The sequence below is a fragment of the Tamandua tetradactyla genome, chromosome 2, assembly GCF_023851605.1.
Source record: "Tamandua tetradactyla isolate mTamTet1 chromosome 2, mTamTet1.pri, whole genome shotgun sequence".
NCBI lineage: Eukaryota > Metazoa > Chordata > Mammalia > Pilosa > Myrmecophagidae > Tamandua > Tamandua tetradactyla.
The window spans coordinates 177254286-177279565 of NC_135328.1; the positions used below are offsets into that span (position 1 = coordinate 177254286).

General features: G+C 37.7%; 1 protein-coding gene across 2 annotated transcripts in view; it reads right to left on the reverse strand.

The window, feature by feature from the left end:
* MAST2 (microtubule associated serine/threonine kinase 2) overlaps nucleotides 1-25280 on the reverse strand; it is a 434887-nt gene that overhangs the window by 378542 nt on the left and 31065 nt on the right. For both annotated transcript variants that reach the window (XM_077149799.1, XM_077149797.1), the window contains exon 2: nucleotides 19981-20128. In XM_077149799.1, the coding sequence (XP_077005914.1) occupies nucleotides 19981-20128 (148 nt within the window). The remainder of the gene's footprint in view (nucleotides 1-19980; nucleotides 20129-25280) is intronic.

A 25280-nucleotide genomic window follows, 5' to 3' on the forward strand; every position in this document is an offset into this window, starting at 1 on the left:
CATTCCAGATAAACACTTTTTTAAAATGGTCCTAAATATGTTCAAAGAGCTAAAGGAAAACATGATCAAACAACTAAAGGAAATTACACAAATGCTAGAGAAACACAAACAGAGCCTCAATAGAGAAATGGAAATCATGAAAAAGAAATAAAGAGAGCTAGAAACTATCACAGGAATTAAAAATTCCATAGAGGGTTCTGACAGCAGATTGGAGTTGTCAGAAGAATCAGTGAAACTGAAGACACAACAACTGACAACCCTATCCAGTCTAAGTAAAAGAAGAGTGAACAAAGCCTGAGGAATCTGTGGAAGATCATCAAGCATATCAACATACTCACTGAAGGAGTCCCAGAAGGAGAGGAAAGAGAAAAGGGGAAAGAGAGAATATTCAAACAAATAATGGCTGAAAACTTCCCAAATTTAAAGAAAGACATGAATATACACACCCAAGATGCTCAACAAACTCCAAACAGGATAAACCCAAACAGACCCATGCTGTAACACATTATGATTAAACTGTCAAATGTCAAAGATAAAGAATTCTGAAAGTTCCAAGAGAGAAGCAACATATCATATACAAGGGAGCCTCAATAAGTTTATGTGCCAATTTTTCATAGGAACTATGGAGGTCATGTAAGCAACAGGAGGACATATTTAAAGCGCCAAAAGCAAATAAGTGCCAACCAAGTATTCTCTATGTACCAAAACTGTCTTTCAAAAATGAGGGAGGGATTAATACATCCCCAGATAAACAAAAGCTGAGGGACTTTGTCACTAATAAACCAGCTCTACAAGAGATGCTAAAGACAGTTCTGTATGTTGAAAGGAAGGGACAATAGAAAATGGTGACTGAAGTCACATGAAGAAATAAAGATCTCTGGTATGGGTAATGACAGGGATAAATATAAATGACAGTACTACTGTGTCTTTGGTTTATAATTCCATTTTCACCTCCTACAGGATCTAAAAAGTATATGCATAAAATGTAATGATAAATCAGTGGTTCTGGACTCATTAGGTACAAACACATAATTTGTGGCAAGAACTACATAAAAGTGGGGGAATAGAGAGGTACAGAAACATAATTTGTGTATATTATTAAAGTTAAGTTGGCATCAAAGCAACCAACTTAACTTGTTGATTATTACAGATTAAGAATGTTAAATTTAAGCTCCATGGTAACTACAAAGAACATATCAGAACATATGCAAGTTCATAGAGTCAGAAATTAGGATACAGGTTGCCACGGATGGGGGCAGGAGGAATAGGGAGATAATGCAAAATGGATGTCGGGTCTCTGTTCGGGGTGAAGGGAAAGTTCTGGTAATGGTCAGGGATGAGGGTACAGCAACATTATGGATGTGATGAATCCCAATAAGCAGAATGTTTGGTAGGTTTTGGAATAGGAAGATTTGCTATATATATGTTTCTACGATTAAAGAAAAAAGAAATAAAAAAAGATAAAGACATTTAAGTGCAATACATGACCCTGAACGTGATCTAAGAATGGAGGAGAAAAGACTTTCAAAAAGATGTTACTACTAAGATGGCGGCTTAACAACGTGCACATTTTGGTTTGTCCTCCAGAACAACTACTAAATAACCAGAAACAGAACAGAACAGCTCCTGGAGCCATGACAGTGACCGGACACACAGCGTACCCCAGTCTGGACCAGCTGGACCGGCTGCAAGCACCCCCCAGAACCGTGAGTTCCCAAAGCTACAGCGGCCAGCACCCCTCCCCCACATGCCGCTTCCTAGAGGGGAAAGGAAAGGACTTTACCAGCAGCAGGGACTGGGCACAATCAAATGCCAATTGTGGAACTAATTAACAAATTCTGACTACTAAAAATAGGCCCCCAGCTTAGGTGAATCTGATCAAAGCGGAGGTTGCTCATTTTCGCCCCGGCGCCAAGGGGGCAGGACTGACAGAAAAAGGGGGAAAAAAAAGAAGGAAACAGAGGTTTTTGTGGCTGTGTATCTACAAAGGCTTGACTGCCTCTGAATACAGCGGCAGGACTTTTCAGGCTGCAACGGCCCAAGGCACAGGCAAAAGTGAGCTCTTTTGGGGGCTTATCTGGAGTTTGTGCCTTCCCCAGGGGAGGGGTGAAGCCCCACCCAGGTGGAATCCCTCCATCAAGGAATTCAGACACCAGGGCTTGGTAATTTGAGACCATTAAAACCCGCCTACAACCTCTCCTCTGTCTCTACCACGCCCCCAGCAGGCAGAGTCTGCCAAAGTTAAAGGTGCTGCATCATCTTATGCTGGTGGGACCTGCAGTCAGACAAGCGCCACATACTGGGTAGGATAAGAAAAACAGAGTTCAGAGACTTCACAGGAAAGTCTTTCAACCTGCTGGGTCTCACCCTCAGGGAAAACCGACGCAGGTGACTCTTTCCTCCTGGTAAGAGGCCAGTTTGGTCTGGGAAAATCTGGCTGGGGTCTATAATATCTAAGGAGACCCTCCAAGGTGTGTGTGGGGGGAAAGGCACCACACAAGTAGGGCAAGAAACAAGAAAACGGGCAGGCTATGGTGGCTCAACAGGTAAGAATGCTTGCCTGCCATGCCCGAGAACCCAGGTTCGATTCCTGGTGCCTGCCCATGTAAAAAAAAAAGAAAGAAAGAAAGAAGAAAACAAGAACTGAAAAATTCTCCTTTGTTAAACAAAACTTAAGCTAAAGGTTCAGATAAAGCTGAACGGAATGTCAAAGAACAGACAGACAACAAATTCATCCAGCAAGAAAACCCTAGATAAAAGAAGTGAAAGCAATCTCCAGAATAAACTAATTAAGGTAATTAAATGCCTAGACGCCAGCAAAAAATAACAAATCACACTAGGAAAACTGAAGATATGGCCCAGTCAAAGAAGCAAACCAACAATTCAAATGACATACAGGAGCTGAAACAATTAATTCAGAATGTATGAACAGACATGGAAAACCTTATCAAAAACCAAATCAATGAATTGAGGGAGGATATAAAGAAGGCAAGGAAAGAACAACAAGAAATTGAAAATCTGAAAAACAAATCACAGAACAAATCCATGGGAATGAAAGACACAGTAGAAGAGATGAAAAAAAAAACAAAGGAAACCGACAATGGTAGATTTCGAGAGACAGAACATAGGATTTCTGAACTGGAGGACGGAACATCTGAAATCCAACAAGAAACAGAAACTATAGGGAAAAAATGGAAAAATATGAGCAAGGACTCAGGGAACTGAAATACAATATGAAGTGCATGAATATACGTGTTGTGGGTGTCCCAGAAGGAGAAGAGAAGGGAAAAGGAGGAGAAAAACTAATGGAGGAAATTATCACTGAAAATTTTCCAACTCTTATGAAAGACTTAAAATTACAGATCCAAGAAGTGCAGCATTCCCCAAAGAGAATAGATCCAAATAGACATACTCCAAGACATTTAATAATCAGAATTCAGAGGTCAAAGAGAAAGAGAGGATCTTGAAAGCAGCAAGAGAAAAGCAATCCATCACATACAAGGGAAGCCCAATAAGACTATGCGCAGATCTCTCAGCAGAAACCATGGAGGCGAGAAGACAGTGGGATAATCTACTTAAATTATTAAGAGAAAAACTGCCAACCAAGAATTGTATATCCAGCAAAACTGTCCTTCAAAAATAAGGGAGAAATTAAAACATTTTCAGACAAAAAATCACTGAGAGAATTTGTGACCAAGAGACCAGCTCTGTAAGAAATACTAAAGGGAACACTAGAGACAGATACAAAGACAGAAGAGAGAGGTATGGAGAAGAGTATAGAAAGGAAGGCTATGTGTAAAGGTAAAAAGACGGAAAATTAGATAGGACATATAAAAGCCAGAAGGCAAAATAGTAGAAGAAAGTGCTACCCATGCAGTAATAACACTGAATGGTAATGGATTAAACTCTCCAATCAAAAGACATAGTCTGGCAGAATGGATTAAAAAACAGGACCCATCTATATGCTGTCTCTACTCAAAGGACACGAGGCCAAGGACACAAATGGACATTTACACACCAATGTTTATTGCAGCATTATTAACAATTACCAAGAGATGGAAACAGCTAAAATGTCCATCAACAGACAGTTGGCTGAACAAACTGTACGTAAGATGGAATATTATGCAGCTGTAAGACAGAATAAAGTTACGAAGTATGTAACAATATGAATGGACCTTAAGGACATTATGCTGAGTGTGATTAGCCAGAAACAAAAGGACAAATACTGTATGGTCTCACTGATATGAACTGACATTAGTGAATAAACTTGGAATATTTCCTTGGTAACAGAGACCATCAGGAGATAGAAATAGGGTGAGATATTGGGTAATTGGAGCTGAAGGGATACAGATTGTGCAACAGGACTCAATATAAAAACTCAGAAATGGACAGCACAATATTACCTAACTGTAATACAATTATGTTAAAACACTGAATGAAGCTGCATATGAGAATGATAGAGGGAGGAAGGCTGGGGCATAAATAAAATCACAAAGAAAGATAGACGATAAAGATTGAGATGGTGTAATCTAGGAATGCCTAGAGTGTATAATGAAAGTGACGAAATGTACAAATTTAAAAAATGCTTTTGCATGAGGAAGAACAAAAGAATGTCATTACTGCAGTGTGCTGAAAATAGATGGTACTTAATATTTTAAAATTAAAAAAAAAGATGTTACTAGGATAGTATTTAACAAATGAGTATGACTGCTGAATCATTATACTGATATTTCTTTTGTTTCCAGTGTCTTGGAGCAGCTAGAAGGAAAAACGAAAAATCATGGAACAGTAACTCATACCAAACTTTAAAAGCTGTTCTATAAGGTGGGCCATGGTGGCTCAGCAGGCAAGAATGCTTGCCTGCCATGCCAGAGGACCCAGGTTCGATCTCCGGTGCCTGCCCATGTAAAAAAAAATTTTTTTAGTTAAAAAAAAGCTGTTCTATAAATGCTTGTTAAAATGTACTTGGAAATTTATTGCTTTTTGTATATATACTTTTCACAATAAAAATGTAAAAAAAAAAACAGATCTTATTGGGAAAAAATTAGAATATTGAACGTAAGCTTTAAATTAATGTTAATTTCTTGAACTTGAAAAGTGCACTAAAGTGGTCACCTAAGTGAATATCCTTGTTCTTAGTAAATGTACATGGCAGTATTAAGTGTTCAAGGAGCTTGATATATATAATCCATGCTCAAGTGTTCCAAAAATGGACAGGCAGAAAGATGGATGGATAGATAGATGCGATTGATGAGCTGATGAACAGAAAGAAAGAGATGGCGAGTATAGCAAAATGTTAAAATTGGTGGATCTGGGTATCTGAGAGAGAGGGGCATGTTGGAGTTCTCTGTATGGGTTCTGTTTATAACTGTCCTGTAAGTTTGAAACTATTTCAAAATTTAAAATTAAAAAAAATCAACTCTATTTGTGGAGAATTAGAAGATATCATATCCTTAAAGAGCAGAATGGCATGGAAAAGAATAAGGAATGGCTCTATATGATACAACTAAATTTCAATTAAAAAGTAAGATAATATAGTTTCAGAAATAGCTCTGAATATGGACAAAAAGAAAAAGAAAATTAAAACTATTTACTGTTGACCGCTAGGCCAAAGAATATGGTAGCATTGCATTTTCTTTTCTATTGATGTAATATTTTTAGCACAGAGACCAAATGGATTCTCTTCTTTTTTCATACTCTTATTACTTGCTTAAAATTAAAGTGGTAGATGTAACTAGACTGGGTGTAGGAATATGTTGGAGTTCTCTAGATGGGGGTTGTATTATTTTTTGCAACTGTCCTGCAGGTTTGAAATTATTTCAAAATAGAAACTTTCAAGTTAAAAAGTATGCAACATATTAATTGCTTCCTGTTTGGACCACGACTTCCTGGTATAATTTTCCCCTTAGACTTTTTAAGTGCTTTATATTTGAAGGAGGTGGGGAAGTAACAATGGACATTGGTAATGGAGAAAATTGAAAGTCAAAAAAGCCAAGGATGTGAAATCTACAGCAGTGGGCAGAGAGGAAAAATCAGGCTGAAAGGGAATAACCAGTGTTAGCAGACAACAAAAAAATGTCTAGCAGGTTCAGGAGGTTAATATTCAGAGATTCCATGAGGAAGTAAGAAGATAGCCTTCTATTAAATGTTCTAATAAAAAACTACCACCAGACTTCCAAGAAGATGGCTGACTAGACTAGATCGAAATTAGCCCTGCTCCACAGAAAAGTTAGAGAAGGGACAGGAGGGCGACTGAACCGGCAATTCGGGAGTGCAGCTGACCTGGGAGGGCCTTCTGCACCACATGTGGCAGCTGTAGATGCAGAGGCCAAGGAACTGAGAGTCAGAAAGCTAGAGCCTGGCCCGGAGGCGCAGAGGCGCAAAGCCCGCAGGAGTACATGGACAGGAATGCAGTACTAGAAACAAGCCAGGCCACGTTTCTTGGGCACACTACCCTCAACACCTCAACAGTGCAGCCCCATGACCAATGATTCAACCCACACCCCACACACCTGAACCCCGTCACCAGCTCCCCTTCCCCGCGCTCAAGACACCCCTACCCCACCAGCCCCTAGTGAACATATCTACCCAATACCCCCACCCCAAGTGCAGCCCAACTTACCTCTCCTGCACCTCTCTGGAGCACTACCTCCCCCTGTTTCCTGCAGGTGCTGTCAGCACATAAAGGATGTGGACACTAACCTCCATACCTAGGGTACCCACCCACTCCCACTGCTTATAATGTTGCACAGTCTCACCCCACCATCTCTGAGCTCAGTGCATCCGTTTACGGCACTCCCAGACCCATGTATGTACACAGGCCCCCAATCACATCATTCAGCTCTGAGAAACACATTTCACAGCAGTTCTAGAACCGCATGTGTGCACAGCACTCAGCCTCAACACTTCCCAGCTCTCAACAAGTGCCAATCTGGACAGCCAGGTCACATTGGCCCCCAATCCACAAAGGCAGCACGCTGACCTGCTCCCACAGCTCTATGCATGTGTACAAAGGCCCTGTGCCTTGGACCAGCACAGACCAGGGTTATGCACCCCCAGACCAGTGCACCCACACAGCTACATCCTCCCTGGCCACTGGGCATCCATACTCATAAGCATCAGCATAACATTCCCAACCTGTGCCCATACCTCCTTGAAACAAATCACCATACTGAGTGCTCGAACCCATGCCCTGCTCCCAGCTTGTATAACCACCCCACAGACACAAGGCCTTAGACTACCGAAAGAAATCAATCAAGACATTTACATGCGATGAAGACAGCAGAAGGTCATTAAGCATATCAAAATGTAGACAGATATAGCCCTGCCTAATGACCAAATTAAAACACCAGAGGAGACACAAACTTTGGAACAACTAATCAAAGATGTTCATAAGTAATTCTACTTAATAAAATAAGTAGGATAGCAAATGACATAAAGGAGATCAAAAAGACAGCAGAAGAGCACAAAGAGGAATTTGAAAGAATAAATAGAAAAGTAGCAGATATCACAGAGACTGAAGACTCTGTTAACCAAATAAAAAACATAATAGAACCACACAACAACAAATTTGAAGAGGCAGAAGAAAGAATAAGTGATACAGAGGACAGAATAATTGACTCTGAAGATCCAAAACAGCAAATGGCAAAAAAGATGGAAAGAATTGAATGGGAACTCAGGGAAATGATCAACAAAACAAAGCACACAAATATAAGAATCATTGGTATCCCAGGAGAAGAGAGGAGTAAAGGGCTAGGAAGAGTGGTTGATATAATGGGGGAAAACTTCCCAATCCTCATAAAGGATATAAATATACAAACTCCAAATAGAATAAATCCAAACAGGCCTTCCTCAGGGCACATACTACTCAGTCTGTCAAATGTTGAAGAGAAGCAGAAAATCACAAAAGCAGCAAGAGAAACAATCTACTACATAGAAGGGAAATCAAATGAAACTGACTTCAGACTATTGAACTTCTTGCCTGGTGGCGAGAAGGCAGTGTTATGATATATTCAAGATCCTGAAAGAGAAAGATTTCCAGCCAAGAATTCTATACCCAGCCAAATTTTACTTTAAAACTGAGGGAGAGATTAAAGCTTTCACAGACAAAGAAGTCCAGAAAGAATTTGTCAACAAGAAGTGGCCCTAGAAGAAATACTAAAAGGAGTTCTGCCAGTTGAAAAAAAAAGACAGGAGAGGGAGGTCTGCAGGAGGGCACAGAATTGAAGAGCACCACTAAGGTAATTTAAAGAATACAAAGAGAAAGAGGGAAAAGAATATATAGATCTGACAAATAAAATTAAATGATAAGATGGTGGAATCAAGAAACACATTTTCAGTAATAACTCTGAATGTTAACGGACTAAACTTACCAATTAAAAGATAAAAATTGGGGCGGGCTACAGTGGCTCAGCAGGCAGAGTTCTCGCCTGCCATGCCAGAGACCCGAGTTCAGTTCCCAGTGCCTGTTCATGTGAAAAAAAAAGATACAGATTGGCAGAATGGATTACGAAACACAATCCAGCTATACGTTACTTACAAGAGACTGATCTTAGACTCAAGGATACAACTAGATTGAAAGTCAAAGGATGGAAGAAGATTTATCAAGCAAGGTGTAACCAAACAAAAGCAGGAGTAACTACACTAATATTGTACGAAAATAGACTTTAAATGTAAAGACATCATAAGAGACAAAGAAGGACACAATATACTAATTAAAAGGTCAATTAACCAAGAAGATATAACAATCATAGATGTTTATGCTCCCAATCAAGGAGCTCCAAAGTTCATGAGACAGGCATTCGCAAAATTGAAGGGAATGATGGATGTTTCAACAACAATAGTAGGCGAATTCAATACACCACTCTCCTCTATAGATACAACAACCAGACAGAAGATCAACAAGAAAACAGAGAAGTTAAATAACTAGATAAATCAATTAGACCTAACAGACATATATAGGTCATTGCACCCCAAAGCACAGGGTTATACATTCTTCTCTAGTGCCTATGGAACATTCTCCAGGATAGATCATATGCTGGGGCACAAAACAGATCTTTATAAATTTAAAATATGGAAATTATTCAAAGCACTTTCTCTGATCACAATGGAATGCAGTTAGATCTCAATAACCACCAAAGAATAAGAACATTCACAAATATTTAGAGATTAAATAATACACTCCTAAACACTCAGTGGGTCAAAGAAGAAATTGCTAGAGAAATCAGTAGATATCTGGAACTGAAGGAAAATGAGAATATAACTTATCAGAACTTATGGGATATGACAAAGGCTGTGCTGAGAGGGAAATTCATTGCCTTAAATGCCTATATTAAAAAACAAGAGGAGGCGGGGCCAAGATGGTGGCTTAGTAAGGTACGCGCATCTTAGTTCCTCCTCCAGAGCAACTACTAGGTGAACAGAAACAGTGCAGAACAGCTCCCGGGGCCACGGAAGGGAATGGACACACAGCATACCCCAGTCTGGACTGGCTACACTGACTGTGAGACTCTGTTGCGGTGAGATCCCTGAGTAGCGCGCACTTGCCCAAGCCGCGGCAGCGGACAGCCAGAGCTCCTCCCTCCCTCCTTCCCAGGCCGGCTGAGAGTCTCGGAAAGGCAAGTTTCCCAAGCCGTGTCAGCTGACGCCCCTCTTTTGCGGGCGACTTCCTGGACCGGCTACGAGTCTAGGATCAGAGGGCTACCCAAGCCGCAGTGGCCGGCAACCGGCGCCCCTCCGCAGCAGGCGGCTTCCTGGTCCGGTGGCGAGTTCCCCAGTCCATGGCGGCCGGCGACCGGTGCCCCTCCCCCACAGTCGGCTTCCTGGTCCGGTGGCGAGTTCCCCGGGCCGCGGCGGCCGGCAACGGGCTTCCCTCCAGGGAGAGAAGGGAATTTCCGACAGTGGCAGGGACTGGGTCCAACCAAAGACCAATAGGGGAATTAATAAAGGAGCCACAGGGTGCCCTCAAGCCGCGGCGGCTGGCGCCCCCACCACGCGCGGCCCCCCGGACCAACTGAAAGAACTGGATCGGAAATCTCCAGGCCGCAGAGAACGATGACCAGGGGGATCCCTTCCAAACACATGAGACAAACATGTGCCACAAGCGCCACCTACTGGGCAGGATAAGAAAAAGAGAACCCAGAGATTTCACAGAAAAATCTTACAACCTGTTGGGTCCAACACCCAGGGAAATCTGACTAAATGCCCAGACGCCAGCAGAAGATAACGGATCACGCTCAGAAAATTGAAAATATGGTCCAGTCAAAGGAACAAACCAATAGTTCAAATGAGATACAGGAGCTGAGACAACTAATGCTGAATATACGAACAGAAACAGAAAACCTCTTCAAAAACCAAATCGATAAACTGAGGGAGGACATGAAGAAGACATGGGCTGAACATAAAGAAGAAATAGAAAAACTGAAAAAACAAATCACAGAGCTTATGGAAGTGAAGGATAAAGTAGAAAAGATGGAAAAAACAATGGATAACTACAATGATAGATTTAAAGAGACAGAAGATAGAATTAGTGATTTGGAGGATGGAACATCTGAATTTCAAAAAGAAACAGAAACCATCGAGAAAAGAATGGAAAAATTTGAACAGGGTATCAGCGAACTCAAGGACAACATGAAGCGCACAAATATACATGCTGTGGGTGTCCCAGAAGGAGAAGAGAAGGGGAAAGGAGGAGAAAAACTAATGGAAGAAATTATCACTGAAAACTTCCCAACTCTTATGAAAGACCTAAAATTACAGATCCAGAAGTGCAGCACACCCCAAAGAGATTAGACCCAAATAGGCGTTCCCCAAGACACTTATTAGTTAGAATGTCAGAGGTCGAAGAGAAAGAGAGGATCTTGAAAGCAGCGAGAGAGAAGCAATCCATCACATACAAGGGAAACCCAATAAGACTATGTGTAGATTTCTCAGCAGAAACCATGGAAGCTAGAAGACAGTGGGATGATATATTTAAGTTACTAAAAGAGAAAAACTGCCAACCAAGACTCCTATATCTAGCAAAATTGTCCTTCAAAAATGAGGGAGAAATTAAAACATTCTCAGACAAAAAGTCACCGAGAGAATTTGTGACCAAGAGACCAGCTCTGCAAGAAATACTAAAGGGAGCACTAGAGTCAGATACAAAAAGACAGAAGAGAGGGATATGGAGAAGAGTGTAGAAAGAAGGAGAGTCAGATATGATATACATAATACAAAAGACAAAATGGTAGAGGAAAATATTATCCAAACAGTAATAACTCTAAATGTTAATGGACTGAATTCCCCAATCAAAAGACATAGACTGGCAGAATGGATTAAAAAACAGGATCCTTCTATATGCTGTCTACAGGAAACACATCTTAGACCCAAAGATAAACATAGCTTGAAAGTGAAAGGTTGGGAAAAGATATTTCATGCAAATAACAACCAGAAAAGAGCAGGAGTGGCTATACCAATATCCAACAAATTAGACTTCAAATGTAAAACAGTTAAAAGAGACAAAGAAGGACACTATCTACTAATAAAAGGAACAATTAAACAAGAAGACATAACAATCATAAATATTTATGCACCGAACCAGAATGCCCCAAAATACGTGAGGAATACACTGCAAACACTGAAAAGGGAAATAGACACATATACCATAGTAGTTGGAGACTTCAATTCACCACTCTCATCAATGGACAGAACATCTAGACAGAGGATCAATAAAGAAATAGAGAATCTGAATATTACTATAAATGAGCTAGACTTAACAGACATCTATAGGACATTACATCCCACAACAGCAGGATACACCTTTTTTTCAAGTGCTCATGGATCATTCTCATAGATAGACCATATGCTGGGTCACAAAGCAAGCCTTAACAAATTTAAAAAGATTGAAATCATACACAATACTTTCTCGGATCATAAAGGAATGAAGTTGGAAATCAATAATAGGCGGAGTGCCAGAAAACTCACAAATACGTGGAGGCTCAACAACACACTCTTAAACAACAAGTGGGTCAAAAAAGAAATTGCAAGAGAAATTAGTAAATACCTAGAGGCAAATGAAAATGAAAACACAACATATCAAAACTTATGGGACGCAGCAAAGGCAGTGCTAAGAGGGAAGTTTATTGCCCTAAATGCCTTTATCAGAAAAGAAGAAAAGGCAAAAATGCAGGAATTAACTGTCCACTTGGAAGAACTGGAGAAAGAACAGCAAGCTAACCCCAAAGCAAGCAAAAGGAAAGAAATAACAAAGATTAGAGCAGAAGTAAATGAAATTGAAAACATGGAAACAATAGAGAAAATCAATAAGACCAGAAGTTGGTTCTATGAGAAAATCAATAAGATTGATGGGCCCTTAGCAAGATTGACAAAAAGAAGAAGAGAGAGGATGCAAATAAATAAGATCAGAAATGGAAGAGGAGACATAACTACTGACCTCACACAAATAAAGGAGGTAATAACAGGAAACTATGAACAACTTTACGCTAATAAATACAACAATTTAGATGAAATGGACGGGTTACTGGAAAGACATGAACAACCAACTTTGACTCAAGAAGAAATAGATGACCTCAACAAACCAATCACAAGTAAAGAGATTGAATTAGTCATTCAAAAGATCCCTAAAAAGAAAAGTTCAGGACCAGACGGCTTCACATGTGAATTCTATCAAACATTCCAGAAAGAATTAGTACCAACTCTCCTCAAACTCTTCAAAATAATCGAAGTGGAGGGAAAACTACCTAATTCATTCTATGAAGCCAACATCACCCTCATACCAAAACCAGGCAAAGATATTACAAAAAAAGAAAAGTACAGGCCAATCTCTCTAATGAATATAGATGCAAAAATCCTCAATAAAATTCTAGCAAATCGTATCCAACAACACATTAAAAGAATTATACATCATGACCAAGTAGGATTCATCCCAGGTATGCAAGGATGGTTCAACATAAGAAAATCAATTAATGTAATACACCACATCAACAAATCAAAGCAGAAAAATCACATGATCATCTCAATTGATGCAGAGAAGGCATTTGACAAGATTCAACATCCTTTCCTGTTGAAAACACTTCAAAGGATAGGAATACAAGGGAACTTCCTTAAAATGATAGAGGGAATATATGAAAAACCCACAGCTAATATCATCCTCAATGGGGAAAAATTGAAAACTTTCCCCCTAAGATCAGGAACAAGACAAGGATGTCCACTATCACCACTATTATTCAACACTGTGTTAGAAGTTCTAGCCAAAGCAATTAGACAAGAAAAAGAAATACAAGGCATCAAAATTGGAAAGGAAGAAGTAAAACTATCACTGTTTGCAGACGATATGATACTATACGTCGAAAACCCGGAAAAATCCACAACAAAACTACTAGAGCTAATAAATGAGTACAGTAAAGTAGCGGGCTACAAGATCAACATTCAAAAATCTGTAACTTTTCTATACACTAGTAATGAACAAGCTGAGGGGGAAATCAAGAAACGAATCCCATTTACAATCGCAACTAAAAGAATAAAATATCTAGGAATAAATTTAACCAAAGAGACAAAAAACCTATACAAAGAAAACTACAAAAACCTGCTAAAAGAAATCACAGAAGACCTAAATAGATGGAAGGGCATACCGTGTTCATGGATTGGAAGACTAAATATAATTAAGATGTCAATCCTACCTAAACTGATCTACAGATTCAATGCAATACCAATCAAAATCCCAACAACTTATTTTTCAGAATTAGAAAAACCAATAAGCAAATTTATCTGGAAGGGCAGGGTGCCCCAAATTGCTAAAAACATCTTGAGGGAAAAAAACGAAGCTGGAGGTCTCACACTGCCGGACTTTAAGGCATATTATGAAGCCACAGTGGTCAAAACAGCATGGTATTGGCATAAAGATAGATATATCGACCAATGGAATCGAATAGAGTGCTCAGATATAGACCCTCTCATCTATGGACATTTGATCTTTGATAAGGCAGTCAAGCCAATTCACCTGGGACAGAACAGTCTCTTCAATAAATGGTGCCTAGAGAACTGGATATCCATATGCAAAAGAATGAAAGAGGACCCATATCTCACACCCTATACAAAAGTTAACTCAAAATGGATCAAAGATCTAAACATTAGGTCTAAGACCATAAAACAGTTAGAGGAAAATGTAGGGAGATATCTTATGAAACTTACAATGGAGGCAGTTTTATGGACCTTAAACCTAAAGCAAGAACACTGAAGAAGGAAATAAATAAATGGGAGCTCCTCAAAATTAAACACTTTTTGCATCAAAGAACTTCATCAAGAAAGTAGAAAGACAGCCTACACAATGGGAGATAATATTTGGAAATGACATATCAGATAAAGGTCTAGTATCCAGAATATATAAAGAGATTGTTCAACTCAACAACAAAAAGACAGCCAACCCAATTACAAAATGGGAAAAAGACTTGAACAGACACCTACCAGAAGAGGAAACACGGATGGCCAAGAGGCACATGAAGAAATGCTCAATGTCCCTGGCCATTAGAGAAATGCAAATCAAAACCACAATGAGATATCATCTCACACCCACCAGAATGGCCATTATCAACAAAACAGAAAATGACAAGTGCTGGAGAGGATGCGGAGAAAGAGGCACACTTATCCACTGTTGGTGGGAATGTCAAATGGTGCAACCACTGTGGAAGGCAGTTTGGCGGTTCCTCAAAAAGCTGAATATAGAATTGCTATACGACCCAGCAATACCATTGCTAGGTATCTACTCAAAGGACTTAAGGGCAAAGACACAAACGGACATTTGCACACCAATGTTTATAGCAGCGTTATTTACAATTGCAAAGAGATGGAAACAGCCAAAATGTCCATCAACAGAAGAATGGCTAAACAAACTGTGGTATATACATACGATGGAATATTATGCAGCTTTAAGACAAGATAAACTTATGAAGCATGTAATAACATGGGTGGACCTAGAGAATATTATGCTGAGTGAGTCCAGCCAAAAACTAAAGGACAAATACTGTATGGTCCCACTGATGTGAACGGACATTCGAGAATAAACTTGAAATATGTCATTGGTAACAGAGTCCAGCAGGAGTTAGAAACAGGGTAAGATAATGGGTAATTGGAGCGGAAGGGATACAAACTGTGCAACAGGACTAGATACAAAAACTCAAAAATGGACAGCACAATAATACCTAATTGTAAAGTAATCATGTTAAAACACTGAATGAAGCTGCATCTGAGCTATAGGGTTTTTTTGTTGTTGTTTTTTACTATTATTACTACTTTTATTTCTTTTCTCTATATTAACATTTTATATCTTTTTCTGTTGTGTTGCTAGTTCCTCTAAACCGATGCCAATGTACTAAGAAACGATGATCATGCATCTATGTGATGATGTTAAGAATTACTGAGTGCATATGTAGAACGGTATGATTTCTAAATGTTGTGTTAATTTCTTTTTTTTTTCCTTTTTTCTTCTTTCCGTTAATAAAAAATAAAAAATAAAAAATAAATTTATAAAAAAGTTAATTATAATAGTCTTAATTATTTCTCCTCAACAATAAAAATGGACTCTTAAAAATAAAAAAAATAAATAAAACAAAAAGCTGAATATGGAATTGCCATACGACCCAGCAATACCATTGCTGGGAATCTACTCAAAGGACTTAAGGGCAAAGACACAAACGGACATTTGCACACCAACGTTTATAGCAGCATTATTTACAATTGCAAAGAGATGGAAACAGCCAAAATCTCCATCAACAGAAGAGTGGCTAAACAAACTGTGGTATATACATACGACGGAATATTATGCAGCTTTAAGACAGGATAAACTTATGAAGCATGTAATAACATGGATGGACCTAAAGAACATTATGCTGAGTGAGTCTAGCCAAAAACTAAAAGACAAATACTGTATGGTCCCAATGATGTGAACCGACATTCGAGAATAAACTTGGAATATGTCATTGGTAACAGAGTTCAGCAGGAGTTAGAAACAGGGTAAGATAATGGGTAACTGGAGCTGAAGGGATACAGACTGTGCAACAGGACTAGATACAAAAACTCAAAAATGGACAGCACAATGATACCGAATTATAAAGTAATCATGTTAAAACACTGAATGAAGCTGCATCTGAGCTATAGGTTTTTGTTTTGTTTTGTTTTGTTTTTTTTACTATTATTATTACTTTTATTTTTTTTCTCTATATTAACATTCTATATCTTTTTCTGTTGTGTTGCTAGTTCTTCTAAACCAATGCAAATGTACTAAGAAACGATGATCATGCATCTATGTGATGATGTTAAGAATTACTGATTGCATATGTAGAATGGTATGATTTCTAAATGTTGGGTTAATTTCTTTTTTTCCGTTAATTAATAAAAAAAAAAAAGAAGAGGCATCAGTCACCGCCCAGATAATTCGAGAATGCAGAAAGAGGAGCGTCGGGCAGTTCGCGAGGCGGCCGCGATGGACTGAAGATGGGGACGGTGGTCAGAGCTCTGTCAGCCCTTCTTATTCTCAGAAGATCCAAGTTACTTTCCATGGTAACAAGGTTTCCAATTGAAGCCTTCTAAAATGAAGACTTCTCTGTCTCCAGGGTACTGAGCCTGGCCTTCACCTCTATCCCCAGGCTTCTACAACCCTCTGCTGTTACTGCTGTCAAAAATGATATAAATGCTCAAAAAACCGATCATGGTGGTGAATACACAGCTATGTGCTGAGATTGTGAGCCACTGATTGTACACCACGTACGGAACTTATATGTGTGAAGATTTGTCAACAAAAACATTAAAAAAAAGAAACAACCTGAGTAAAAGTGGACAATGAATGTGGACATCCAACTGAAAAAGGAGTAACCTTGAATTAATATAAACACTGTCATTCATAGTATTTTTAAGATCCAAAACCTTAAAGAAAAAATGAAAATATATTTTATGTTCATCAGATTGACAAACATTTTGAATGTGTGATAACATATTGTGTTGCCCAGGACGTGGAGAAAGGTAACTCTCATGCACTACTGGTAGGAATATAAATTGATAGAGCAATTTGACAATATGTAGCAAATTTAAAGACACATCTTATGACTCAGAAATTACAGTAAGGTGTAAACCCAAAATGAAACCTTTCAGAAGTATCAATGTAGAAGTTTACAAAGCCTTTTATTGCTAAAAATTCCTATTATCAATGAACTAATAAGAATGTAATTGTTCATCAGTAATAGAATGTATAACTATATTGTGACATTTATATAGTGGCATATAATATTGCAGAGAAAATTACTAGCTATATGAATCAGTATGGATAAATCTGTTCAATGGGGCAAAACATGTTATAAAAGTTACTTAAAATTAAAAAAAAAAGAAAAAAAACAAGAAAGAGCAAAATTCTAGGACTTAACAGCAAACCTGGAGGAACCTGAGAAAGAACAGCAAACTAACCCCAAAGCAAATAGGAGAAGAGAAATTACAAAGATTACAGCAGAGATAAATAAATGGGAGAACAAAAGAATAGAAAGAATCAACAAAACAAAAAGGTGGTTCTTTGAGAAAATCAATAAAATTGATGGGCCACTAGCAAGACTGACAAAGAAAAAAGAGAGAGGATGCAAATAAACAAAATCAGAAATGAGGATTGCTGCATTATCACAGACCCTGAAGAAATAAAAGAAATCATAGAAGGATACTATGAACAATTATACACCAACAAACTAAACAACTTAGATGAAATGGATAAATTCCTGGAGATACACAAACAAGTTACACTGACTCAGGAAGAAATGGAAGGTCTCAACAAACTAATCGCAAGTAAAAAGATTCAATCAGTCATCAAAAATCTTCCTACAAAGAAAAGCCTAGGGTCAGATGATTTCACAGGGGAATTTTATCAAACATTCTGGAAAGAACCAAATAACACCAATCCTGCTCAAACTTTTCCAAAAAACTGAGGAAAAAGGAACTCTACCTAACTCATTTTATGAAGCTAATATCATTTTAATACCAAAACTAGTTAAAGATGCTATAAGACAGGAAAACTGCAGGTCAAACTTCCTAATGAACATAGATACAAAAATTCTCAATAAAATATTAGCAAATTGACTCCAACAACACATTAAAAGAATTGTACACCATGACCAAGTGGGGTTTACACCAGGAATGCAATGATGGTTCAACACAAGAAAATCAATTAATGTAATACAGCACATTAACAAATCAAAAGGGAAAAGTCACATGATCATCTCGATTGATGCTGAAAAAGCATTCGACAAAATTCAGCATCCTTTTCTGATAAACACATTCCAAAAGATAGGAATCAACGGTAACTACCTCAATATGATAAAGGGAATATATGAAAAACTGATAGCCAGCATCGTATTCAATGGAGAGAGACTGAAAGCCTTCCCCCTAAAATCAGGTACAAGACAAGGGTGCCCACTGTCACCACTATATTTCAACACTGTGCTAAAAGTTCTAGCTAGAGCAATCAGGCAGGACAAAGAAATAAAAGGCATCCACATTGGAAGGGAATAAGTAAAAGTCTCATTATTTGCAGATGATATACTATACTTGGAAGATCCTGAGAAATCTACAACAGAATTACCTGAGCTAACAAACAAATTTAGCAAGGTGGCAGGATATAAAATTAATGTGCAAAAATCAGTAACATTTCTATATACAAGCAATGACCTAGCTGAGGTGTCAGCTCAAGAAAAAATTTCACTCAAAATAGCAACTAAAAGAATCAAATACTTAGGAATGAATTTAACTAGGGATGTAAAGGACTTGTACACAGAAAACTACATAACACCGCTAAAAGAAATCAAAGGAGACCTAAACAGGTGGAAAAACATTCCCTGCTCATGGATAGGAAGGCTAAATATAGTTAAGATGTCAATTTTCCCCAAATTGTTCTACAGATTCAACACAGTACCAATCAAAATTCCAACAACCTACTTTGAAGATTTGGAAAAGCTAACTACCAAATTCATTTGGAAGGGAAAGAGACCACGAATAGCTAAAAGCACATCCCCAAAAAGAACAACGAAGTGGGGGAATTAACACTCCCTGACTTTAAAACCTATTATAAAGCCACAATGGTCAAAACAGTATGGTACTGGCACAAAGACAGAAGCATTGACCAATGGAATCAAATCGAGAGTGCAGAAACAGACCACCAAGTCTATGGTCAACTGATTTTTGACAAAAGTTGGTTGAGAAAATCAATAAAATTGATGGGCCACGAGCAAGACTGACAAAGAAAAAAAAGAGAGAGAATGCCCTCAAATCCTCTGAACTGGGACAAAATAGTCTTTTCAATAATTGGGCATGGAAGAACTGGATATCAACAGCCAAGAGAATGAAAGAGGACCCCTATCTTATATCCTACATAAAAATTAATTCAAAGTGGATTAAATATAAATATAAGAACAAGCACCATAAAGCTTCTAGAAGAAAATACAGGGAAACATCTTCAAGACCTAGTAATGGGAGGTAGCTTCCTAAACTTTACACCCAAAGCACAAGCAACAAAAGAAAAAATAGATAAATGGGAACTCCTCAAAATCAAGTACTACAACTAATTGTGGTACTGCACTTTGAAATTTATAGCTTTTTTGTATATACATCATTGTTCACAAAAAAGAAGGAAAAAAATCAATTGTGATGATAAAGTATTTAAGCCCTCTAGCCTCCTATATTCTGGAGCAGTTAGAAGGAAAAATATGAAAGGATTAAATGGTAGCCCATGACAAAGTTTGGGATCTATTCTGTAACCACTTTTTGAAGAGTGCTTTGAAAAGTATTGCTTTTTTTATTTCTTTGCTTTCTGTATCTGTTATACTATACAATAAAAAAAGTTTAAAAAAGACTACCTCCAGAAAAGAAGCTGTCAAAAGTGCCAAATCAGTTGGGGCACCCTTAAATACTGACAATAAAGTCCCACATTTTTCATAAACAAAATTAGAAATTTACCTGACAGAGAACTGGCCAGACTTCCTCTCCGTAACTTACAGTCATCCTGACTAAGCTGTCGTTGGAGTTTAGCTTTTCCAGTGGATGAAAGTACGTCAGGATTACTGAGCTTCCTGAAGAGCAGGGGACTAAGTCCAGTTACCACATCCTTTAAAGAGAAAAGGACAGAAGTCTTTAATATATTTTCTATAATATAGGAACTTTATATTAAGCCTCTCTCTACAACATTCTTACAGTTTAAAAGTACCAACATTTTATATTTCCTGCTCAATAGCTAAATCCAGAAACACGTTTTTGAGTGAAAGCTGTTTGGAAGTACTATGAAGGAGGTAGAATACTGATTATAAATTGCCAAAGGACAAACAAAGGAGAATGTTCAGAATACAGTAAGACAAGCATTTTGATAGAATGTAATTCATAACAAGTGCACCGTTAGTTACATTAACTATTTACTTTTCTCTTTGTATTCACATATTTTTCCTATACCAAAAAAAGAAAGGCATATTTTAGTTGTTTATTTTTTTTTAAAAAAGCATTATAGACCTTCCTTTACCTATCATACAATGTTAGAAATAACTCTAACATTCAGCTAATGCTAAAATAAAAGAGAGTTTGTCTTTATATGCCTTCAGGGAGCTAACTACATGTTTTCAAAGACAAAGTATAAAAACGGCTATGGAGAAAATAATATGAAACACTAACACTGCCTCACATCTATCTTTATTTTAGTGTTGTCCATTCCATCCCCACCGCCTGCGCAATGCCTCCTCCTCCTCACTCAATAAGCAGTGTCAAACCACACCATCAAGATTTAGACATTTTTCAAATACCTGGCCAACGTCAACCTCATCAGCAGCATTAAATCAGAAACTCTTTTTAACAAAACAATGCCAATAAGTCACCTCTTCAAGATTTCAATGAAAAGCTATAATAAAAACTGATAAGCAACACATCAAACTGATCTGGACAGCACAGAAACAAAAGAAGGGGCATAAAGAGAAATAACTGACACCTCTAATACCTGCCATTTGAAAATTAAGACTTGTCAGCTAACAGGCACCATGACAATCCCAAAAGTCACAGGGGAAAAAAATTAATGCCCACCTCTCAGAGAAAGTTTTTTTTTTAATTCCAAAGTCATAAATTGATTGGTGGGTTTCCAAACAGGAGAATACTAAGATGGTTAAGATGGTTAGTGGTAGCTATCCAGTACATGATTTACAAATAAAAACGTGAAGAAGAAAATATTTTTTTAAAAATTGGTGGTAAATGAATAAAAGGAAAAGGAAGATACTGAGGTACTGAACTATTAAAGCAACTAATAAGTCCAGGAAATTGTAGGAGGAATGAGCAGGGGAAAAAAAATTAGTAACAGTAGTAAAAACAAAAAGAGAAGGCAACCTACATTTCCAGTATTTCATCTAGCAAGGATCAAATAATACCTTTGGATCAAGGAGAAACCATGAGTGGAAGATGAATTATGTATCCCAATTTAGACATGTTCTTAATCTTAATCTTCACTTCTGTGAGTATGAACCCAGTATAAATAGGTCTTCTTGAAGATGTTATCTTTAGTATGGCCCAATAGAAAAAGGTGGGTCTTAATCTAGATCACTAGAGGCCTGATACAGAAAAAGCCAGAGGAAAGAGCTAGAAGCAAGAAGTCAGCAGGAACCCAGATAAGAAAGGAGAAGATATCACCAAAAGACAGGGAAGCCATGGAATCCAAGTATTACCTAAAGCCAGTACAAGAACACTACTGAGGCCAAAAAGAAACCTTCTAACCTCCAAAACTGTGAGGTAATTAAAGCTTGTTGTTTAAGCCAACCTATTGGTGGTATTTCCATAGCAACCTGGAAAACTAACACACCATGGAAGGAAGCCATGGAAGCCAAGTCTGGGCACTACTGCTGATAATCAACAAAGATGAATGGCCACTGGGAGAGGCAATACTCCCAACAAAAAGTTCTATTGGATGGGACTGAAGGTGGAGTGGATGTCCCATAAAAGGTAATGTGGAAAAAGAGCTGCCACATCCAAAAAAATAAAAACTTACAAATGAGCTACAAAAGAGAGTCAGCATTGTCTATGTCTGTCATATACTGTCTGGATGGACAATCAGTCTTAGCCAGGAACAACCACCAAGAGAGGACTCAATCAGCAACAATTAAGATAAAGACATATCCTTTTCAATTTCTCTATCCCAACCATGACACACCAATGAAAAGATGGCAGAAAACAGAAGACAGAAACAGTGAAATTTCAAATATATCATGTCCCTTCTTATTCCAAGTCTCTCCAAAACCTGAAAAAGGGAAAAATATATAAATTATAATGGATACAAAATTCAAGTTTTAATTAAGATGTCTTTTTAATTTTTTACTTAAGTACATTATTTAGTTCAGAAAAGTACACAAACCTAAGTGAATTTTTACTAACTGAACATATGCATATCACCAGAACCAAGATTTAAAAACTAATTTTTAAGAAGACAGAAACAGCACCCCAGAAAGCCCCCTTGTGTTCCACTGTAGTAGTGACCCAAAATCCCCTCACCAGGGTAAACAAAATTCAGGCAAAAACTGAACCTTTTATATAGTCAAATATTAATGAATTGACCCAAGATGTCATTACAGAACAGACAGGACAGGAGAAGAAGGATTCAATAGCAGATTGGAGCTGGCAAAGAAAGAATCAGTGAACTTGAAGATAATTGACAATTGAAATAATCCAATCTGAGGAGCAGAAATCAGAATGAAAAAAATGATGGTGGCACAACATGGTGAATGAAATTAACAGTACTAAATTACATACCTGAATGTGGCTAATGGGAAATTTTAGGTTGTTTACAAGTTACCAATTTTTTTTTTAAAAAAAAAAAGACATGAGCAAACCAGACTACTCACAGAAAAAGAAAAAAGAATAATTCTTAAAGAAATGAGGATCTCACTCCTAATAAGAGAAATATAAGTTGCGACACTGAGATATAATTTTTCGCCTACCATATTAGGAAAGATTGCACACATGTGGGAAGAGTGTGGGCAAGCAGGCACACACACACCGGTGGGAAACCTCTGTAGAAAGCAACTGGTAACATTTATCAGAATGACAAATATAACCAACCAATGGCCTTTCACTTCTAGGAATTTATCCCACTGATTTTTTACATACAATATCAGATGCACAAGGTCATTCAGTGCAGTTTTACCACATGAGATCCAATAGGGGTGATAAAAGTGAACAGGGCATGAGGAACCTGTGGGACACCATCATGGGAATCCAAGGAGGAGAAAAAGGAATGGGCAGAAAGAATGCAAAGAAATAATGGTTGAAAACTTCCCAAATTTAACAGAAATTATTTATAAAAACATCCAAGATGCTCAACAAATTATAAACAGAATATACTCAAATAGACCCCACCATGCTACATTATAAGCAAATTGTCAAATTACAGGGATAAAGGAGAATTTCATGCTACATTATTAATAAACTGTCAAATTACAGGGATAAAGGAGAATTTTGAAAGTCACAACAAAGAAGCAATGAGTCACAGCAAGGGAGCATCAATAAGACTAAATGCTGATTTCTCACTGGAAGCCATGAAGGCAAGAAGATGTGGGAAAACATATTTAAAATGTTCAAAGCAAAAAAATGCCAACCAAGAATTCTATATCCAGCAAAACTGTCTTTCAAAGAAATGAAGGAGGGGTTAAGACACTCCCAGATAAACAAAAACTGAGGGAGGTCATCACCACTAAGATGGCCCTACAAGAAATGCTAATGGTAGTTCTGCAAGTTGAAAGGAAAGGACATCAGACAATTCATTAAAGTCACATAAAGAAATAAAGATCTCTGGTAAAGAAAATAACATTGGTAAATATAAATACCAGTACCATTCATTTTTTATTTTTAATTCAGTATTTTACTTCCTGCAGGATCTAAACGGCAAATGTATAAAATGCTCTGAACTCATAATATATGAACAGGTAATCTGTAAAAAGAACCACATAAAGGTGAGGGGTCAGAGGAATATAGGAACACAGTATATGTGTATACTATTAAAGTTAAGTTGGTATAAAAGCAAACAAAATTATTGAAGATTTAGGATGTTAAACTTAAGTACCATGGTAATCACAAAGAAAATATCAGAGAACAGGCAAACTCAGAGACAGAAATTAGACTACAGGTTACCAGGGTGGCCCAGACGCAATGGGGAGTTAATATAAAATGAGTGTAGGATTTCTGTTTGGGGTGAACGGAAATGGGAATAGTGGTAAGGGAACACTAGAACACTGTGAATGTGATTAATTCCACTGAATGGTATGCTTGGGAGGATTGGGGGTGGGAAGATTTGTGTTATATGCGTGCACAATTAAAGAAAAAAGAAAGAAAAACAAACAAAAAACTGGAATGATAGTAAAAAATGGAATGGTAGAAATGCTAAGTGATACATACTCATCTCCTAATGAAAAGAAATGGATTATAGCACAGATTTATCTGTAAACTGATTAATATTAAAAGGATATTTCTATGTTACACATTTTACAAAACCAAGCGCATCCAGTTAAAAGTTTTGGTGTAAGAAAAATACAACAAAACTTTAAAACTACTTTAAAATAATGCTGATAAAACACTAATATTTGAAATATTAACAATCCCTAAACTTCTTTCAATAACCTTCTCAAAACAAATGTGCATCAAATATATTATGTATTATACTGTACCTCTGGTTGTCCAGCACAGTTTCATTAGAAATACAATAATATCTAAAATTAAAAACTTGGTTATGAAAAAAAATTCACTTAGAAAATAAGAAAAATATTTCAACATTTGATCAAAGAGGATATACAGGTAGGGAGTGTTAGGTCAGGGGAACGGGGAAGGGCACTGCAACTGGAGCTGCGGAGGCTGTGTCACCCCTCCCAACATGACTTCCGGAACTAATGAACTGCCCCTTCCAGACGTCACCTGACCTCCATCCTTAAAAGCTGCCTGTGCCGAAGCCCACGTGCGCACTCACCTCCCTCCATCTTGGGTTTGGTGAGCTCTGCCCGGGAGCGCAGAAATAAACCCGCCCACTTTAAATATTCTGGTCTACCTTTCTTCTTTCTCACCCTTTCGCCTCCTGAACCTTTCAGTGAGTATATAACTTGCTAGAAATAACTTTAATATTATAACCCAAGAAATGCAAATTAAAACCACAATGAAGTATCTCTACACACCACCTATCAGAATGAATAAAATAAAAAATAATGACACAAACAAATATTAGTGAGGAGGCAGAGTAACTGAATTATTCA